Source organism: Vollenhovia emeryi, unplaced genomic scaffold, assembly GCF_000949405.1.
Source record: "Vollenhovia emeryi isolate VEMERY1.0 unplaced genomic scaffold, V.emery_V1.0 DF939136.1, whole genome shotgun sequence".
Lineage (NCBI taxonomy): Eukaryota > Metazoa > Arthropoda > Insecta > Hymenoptera > Formicidae > Vollenhovia > Vollenhovia emeryi.
Window position 1 is genome coordinate 2,241,334 of NW_011967230.1, and position 6,239 is coordinate 2,247,572.

The 6,239-nt window shown below is 42.5% G+C and overlaps 1 protein-coding gene across 2 annotated transcripts in view; it reads left to right on the plus strand.

The window, feature by feature from the left end:
• The window catches only part of LOC105567635 (ALK tyrosine kinase receptor), a 20,763-nt gene extending 15,791 nt beyond the window's left edge, over window positions 1-4,972 (plus strand). For both annotated transcript variants that reach the window (XM_012022643.1, XM_012022644.1), the window contains exons 18-25: window positions 128-329; window positions 580-859; window positions 1,028-1,320; window positions 1,516-1,741; window positions 1,938-2,054; window positions 2,488-2,748; window positions 3,253-3,711; window positions 4,622-4,972. In XM_012022643.1, the coding sequence (XP_011878033.1) occupies window positions 128-329; window positions 580-859; window positions 1,028-1,320; window positions 1,516-1,741; window positions 1,938-2,054; window positions 2,488-2,748; window positions 3,253-3,711; window positions 4,622-4,669 (1,886 nt within the window). In that variant the 3' untranslated portion in view covers window positions 4,670-4,972. The remainder of the gene's footprint in view (window positions 1-127; window positions 330-579; window positions 860-1,027; window positions 1,321-1,515; window positions 1,742-1,937; window positions 2,055-2,487; window positions 2,749-3,252; window positions 3,712-4,621) is intronic.
• The last annotated feature ends 1,267 nt before the right edge of the window (window positions 4,973-6,239 follow it).

The following is a 6,239-nucleotide window of genomic DNA, read 5'->3' on the forward strand; positions in this document are numbered from 1 at the left end:
CTCTCTCATATTTATATTTATGGATAATCGTGAAACATTTGTTGTTTAAGTATTTTGTTAATTATTTTATTCTTACGTAACATTTTTCTGCATTTGTTCCTCTTGTATACCGTACATTTTCCAACAGATAAACGGTACCAAAAACGAAAAGCGCTTTCACATCGCCGCCAAGTGATGTTCGGCAACGGCACTGAATTAGCTGCATTGCATCCAGGACACGTGTCGGACACGATGATGACGGAATTTAACCCCAATTATGAATTTGCTGGCAATCTTTACAGCTTCAAGGACTTGCCGCAAATACCCCGTGAATGCATTACTTTAGTGAAGTTAGTACGAACATATTATAGATCAAAACTAGTTAACATATCACTAGGCAGATTGAATTGGATTTTCTCAATTGAAGTGGAATTTCTCATGAAATTGGATCTGTCTGTAATTAGCATATCAGTTAGATATCTGACACTTTTACAACTTGTTCTCTCAACATTTTGTATATAAAAATCTTTAGATATCCCTCATTCTAGATTTTAAACGTAAAAAATAAAATTAGAACGCTCGATTATGTTTTTGACGCAGACCTCTCGGCCAAGGCGCCTTCGGCGAAGTTTTCCAGGGCGTGTACAAGTACGGACACGGCGAGGAACACCCCGTGGCCGTCAAGACGCTTCCGTCTTTATCCACTACTCAAGCGGAAGCTGACTTCATGATGGAGGCATTGATAATGAGTAAATTTAATCACCCTAATATAGTGCACTTTATTGGTGTCTCTTTCGATAAACATCCGAGGTACATCGTTCTGGAATTATTAGCCGGAGGTGACCTCAAAAATTTCCTACGCGAAGAACGGCCTCGATCAGTGAGTATTAACAACGTTATGCTATCAACTTAAAAGGAAAGTGAGAGTGAAATGCATAATACACATTACAGTTTAATTTTCATCTTACTTTAAAGCAACTGCCATTCACTCGAATATTTTTTTAGCTAATTTCTAGAACGCGTGTCATACATATTTTGAATTTTGCAGGATCGACCTACAGCGTTAACAATGCTAGACCTTATTATGTGCAGCTACGATGTCTCAAGCGGCTGTAAATATATGGAGGAGGCACGTTTTATACACCGTGATATCGCCGCTAGGAATTGTTTATTGACCACCAAAGCACCGGGCCGTACCGTTAAGATCGCGGATTTCGGTATGGCCAGAGACATTTATCGTAGCGATTATTATAGAAAGGGTGGCAAGGCGATGTTGCCTATAAAATGGATGCCACCCGAGAGCTTCTTGGACGGCATATTTACGACGAAGACCGACGTCTGGTGAGACTTTCGTATCTCGCTAAAATTGACATTCGAAACAATTTTCTTTTTCAAACATACTCGCGTCTTTTTGCACGTAATTTATTTTTATTAAAAATAAATAGTTTTATAGCACGAGTTGAAAAGAAAACTTTCTCATTAATACAAATTACATAAGAGGTAAAGTCCGTGACGTTCTTGCGATGAAATTTTTAGGGCCTTTGGCGTGCTCCTGTGGGAAATTATGTCATTTGGATATATGCCCTACACCGGATGTGCAAATCGCGAGGTCATGTCGATGGTAACATCCGGCGGCCGTCTCGAGAAACCCGCGGGATGCCCGGATCCTATATATGGAATCATGACGAAGTGCTGGCATCCACGCCCTGACGAGAGACCAAGTTTCTCAACGATTGCCGAAAGGATCGGCTATTGTTTACAGGTGAGAACGCAACGGAGATTTCGACTATTGATTTTTTTAATTCAATCGTATTTAATCTTATGTTACCTCGTTCATTGTTGCAATCAATTGTATTCTTGAATATTTTTATATAAAATCAATCTCGTCGTTTAATCTAAATATAATCTAAAACAGTATCTAAAACCTAATTTACAAATTGATATTCTTTCTCACAAAGGATCCTGATGTGATAAATCAACCCACGCCTAATTTCGACATATTGCCAATCTGCGATCGTGAAATAACAATCATGAGACCGGACCCGGAAGCGGAATGCATCAATGTGCAGTCTGATGTTGGTATAGTTATAAAACAAAGATAAACAACTTTCACCAATTCATAGAATTAGAACAATAATAATTTTTGCATCGTTTCTTAAGAAAAGTAAAATTGCTATTGGATTATACCTACATATTTTGTATATAATCGTATTTTATAACACACACACACACACACACACACACATGCGTCTAATAAAATAGCGATTTTTTGCTATGCTCTATAAAAAGACGGAATATATTTATATTTATACTGCATATGGTACAAAATGCTCCACTATTTTATTAGATGTGTGTAACGTTCATGTTCATGTCCCGAGCTACACGATAATGTAAAAAACGAAATCGAAAATGTCAGTAATCATCGACATTTTAATTCCGTCTAGACGACGGCACTTTCCCGTTAAGGATCGACCTTTGCCTTATAGTCCTTTTAAATTTGTCTGATAGTTGGATGGCTGCGGCTACATGCAACCGAGGGTCATTGATCCACGGTCCGTTGCACGTCGCGTAGATCAAGCTATGGGCGGCACCGACTACGATTCCGAGAATGAAAAATCGATCGAGGACTGCAAGGTGTACGGCGGGGCTTATGCGAAATCGATGGGATGTCGCCAAGGAAAATTCAATTACAATTCGTACGATTCCAGCATAGACGCTTTCGAGCAAGTTTATGGTGACAACGATCACGAGGAGGATCGTAACGACGAGGTGACCGCAGATTCCAAAGTATATACATATTTGAAAACTCTGGGAAATCGGTCACTTTAATTGCACTTAACCATTATTCTTAGTAGATCAATTAGCATCTTAATTAATGCTTTTTAATTATAGTTTCTTGTGTTAAATTTTTTTACATTAAAACCGCAATAACGTGGACAACGGAAACAATCGTCCGGAGAATAATTATACGACTGCCAGCCATCGGTGGCGCAATAAAGAACTGCAAAAACGACAATAAGAACACAATGACTACCAATACCAACATCGACTCTCTGATAGTGCAAGAATTCTTCTTCGTATTCAAATAAATTATATAATGGCTATTATAAAGTTAAAATAAACGCAGAACGTAAAAAATAATCCGACGTCAATAAGAGTCTGTGTAGTAACGAAAGGCCATTACATTTAAAACCATTTTAATGTTACATTATAGTTTATTATGTTACGATTTCAGTTACATTGTTACTAAGGTATGTTACCTGATCTCCGTAGGACAAGCGTAGGCCCGACCGGTTGGACCGGCAAGACGGCAAGACAATTTATCGAAGCAGCGACATCGAAGGCCGCAATAACATAGACAACGGCAACAACCGTCCAGAGGATGAGTGTCACATGACTGCCAACATTGATAGCGCGATAACGGATCGCAAGAACGGCAATGAGAGCACAACGACTACCGACACCAATTCCGACTCGCTGATAGCACAATCCTCGGATACTCCGCCCGACACGACGACGAACTCGTCGCCCAATACGCGCACCTGTTCGCCGAGTCGTACCATCGGCCTCAACGCTAACGTCAGTAATGTGAACGGCATGGTGAAGAAGAACACTCTGAAGGCGACCCTGAGCCTGGACCCGAGCGCGCTCTGCAGAGGCACCATCCCTTACGAGAAGATTACGACGCGAATGCAACGCTCGAGCACGCCGGGCAGTATGGAACTAAGGAAGGTAACTTGACCTCCCCCCTACATTCGGCGTCCTGCAAAGTTTCCATCTGTACATGACCGTGGTCCTTGATCGAAGGTACTTAACACTAAAACGCAATTTGTCCACCGACAAACTCGAACAGTTTGCACAATCAAGGGGTCTCCCATGAAACGGAGGGTAAACGTAGTCAATAAATATGGAAGCTTGTAAGTCTGCAATTTTGTACCAGGAGAAATAATACCGTGCACAGTGCGAGGAAAGGGAGTTTCGAAAAGTGAAAGGTGACCAATAGAATCGTGTATGTTCTGTACGTTTGTCGTACACACTTTTCACGGTGCAGACTCCTTGATTGCGAACTAACAAGACTTCTTTTTGAAATTGTAAACATTTTAGAAGACTTTCGGAACTACTGTTCATTGAAGCCTAGTAAAGTCTCAGTAAAGCCCTGTGTCCACGATGATAGAACTTGGTCCAAATTCGAGTTTCGAGAAATGTGTAGCCAATCAACTTGCAGCTATTCCATAAAAGCAGAACTAGAACTTGGTCCAAGTATCCAAGCTAGTATCGTGGACATAGATCTTAACAGTCCTAAAAGAAGCATTAATGATTATAGTTTCTCGAGGAGTAAACTGCTGGGGGCATTGCGGTGTACAGATTTGCGACATTACTAGGCATTTTTTGGGCATTAGTGGGTGTTGCTTGGCCTTGTTGGGGCGTTATAAAAAATCTGAAAAGATAAAACAAGATAAAATAAGATAAAGTAATGCCCACTGGGCGTTACTATCGAATTTTAATGCATTAGTGTATCGATGTATATGATTTTGGTCAGCGGTTTACCCCTCGTGGTTTCTCTTTCATTACTGTTGTACTCTTGTCCGATCTCGGTGCGATAATCCTCTTATCTCACGACTTGCTCACCTTTGCAATTAAGGACTCCCTGAATCACGAGCTGCCGAGGGAGGAAGAGTGCTCCTGCTGAGATTTATCTGAGGGGGGTTGACGAGGCTGCCCGGCCGCGCTCGGCTGCAACGTCGCTCGCCGATTGCAGCTGAAACGGTCGGCCACAACGACTGCGATCACGAGGAGGAACAGAAACACGCAGCTCGTAGAACTCTCCTCGCCTACGTGGGCCCAGGACAACGAATACTCGCGTCGCTATTACTCCGAGGAGACCCTCCTGTGAATTCGGGGATTCGGAGGGAAACCGCGAATTTCTCTCACGGGGACCAATGCTCGGTGCGCCTTTTTGGAACGTTGGTTCCCGCGAGAAGGGCGCGCGATTATCGATAAGTCGGAACAACAGAGAATTGCTACAAACGGATGTGTGCAAAACAGGCGAGTCGTGTACATACGAAGGGGGCGAAAGTTACCAAATACGTAACTCATGTATTCAATACGTTAAGTGTCACACAAAACACACACACTTATGCAAGGTGATCTCGTCGAGTAAGCTTCCTAATTCCATGACAGCAACAGGGGCAGGGATTTGTAAAATTATACTGAATCACTCGTTAACGTCGATCTTCGAGCGCGAATTGATCAGAGTGAGCAGCTCGTGAGGTTCAACGTTAAAAACGTGGATGTGTACTTGGAAATTGCAGATTGAGGAATGTTCTTTTATATATATGTATATATATATATTTGACATTTAAAAGTCTAAGGAATAGTCTTGTCTTCGACGCAAAGTAAACCCCTGGTCGGAGACAGTATGGCCGTGCTGTCCTATCTGTCTAAATGGTTCAAGGGTTCCACCGCGGGACTCGATACGGATGCAAAGGGTGTTATGGCTGTTGAGTAAAAATGTTACACTGTAATGTCGATGTAAAAATCTTCGTAGGCTGATCGATGAATGCGCGTTTTGGGAAACGGGCGGGGGGGAGGGAGGGTGGGAGGGAGGGAGGGGATAAAAAGAACACGGGCCCTTTTTTATTTTTCTTACAACGACGACGTACTTTACGTGCGCGTAGCGTATGAAAGTCAGCCACTATGTATCTGTACGTGAAACGTAATAAAGGCGTGTTTATGAAAGGTAGGGTGTTACTGCTGCGCCATAAGCTTCCCCTGGCAGCACAGTGCATTGGCTAAACATTGACCCAGTACAATCAAATATTGGGCCAATGTTTAACCAACGTTTGGTCAATACACTGTGCTACTAGGGTCCTCCCGGTGGTTGCAGTGAAGTCGTTTTATAAGAAACTATTTAAATTTCAGGCACTTGCAGAAGGGCGCTTCAGTTACAGCTTCTGCTGATAATCGCTTCTAGAAGAACGACAGTTTCGTAGCTTCGTGTTTATTAATTCCATCTCTTTAGATATCTCGCTTTGTGTAGCGTTCACATTTGAATCAACCGAAAGCGACTTGCGACCTGACGTCTAATTTATCGAAGAGCAAGTTGGCGTTATAGTTAGCTGTCTCTCCCTTCCTTTCAGTTTTGCACCGTCCGTTCCTTGGCGTGCCGACGCATTCCCCGTTTGCATCGCTGGCAACGAGACCTCCGCGCTGGACGCCGACATTGTCACATCTTGGAAAGCGTCATAGTTTTCTCAGTA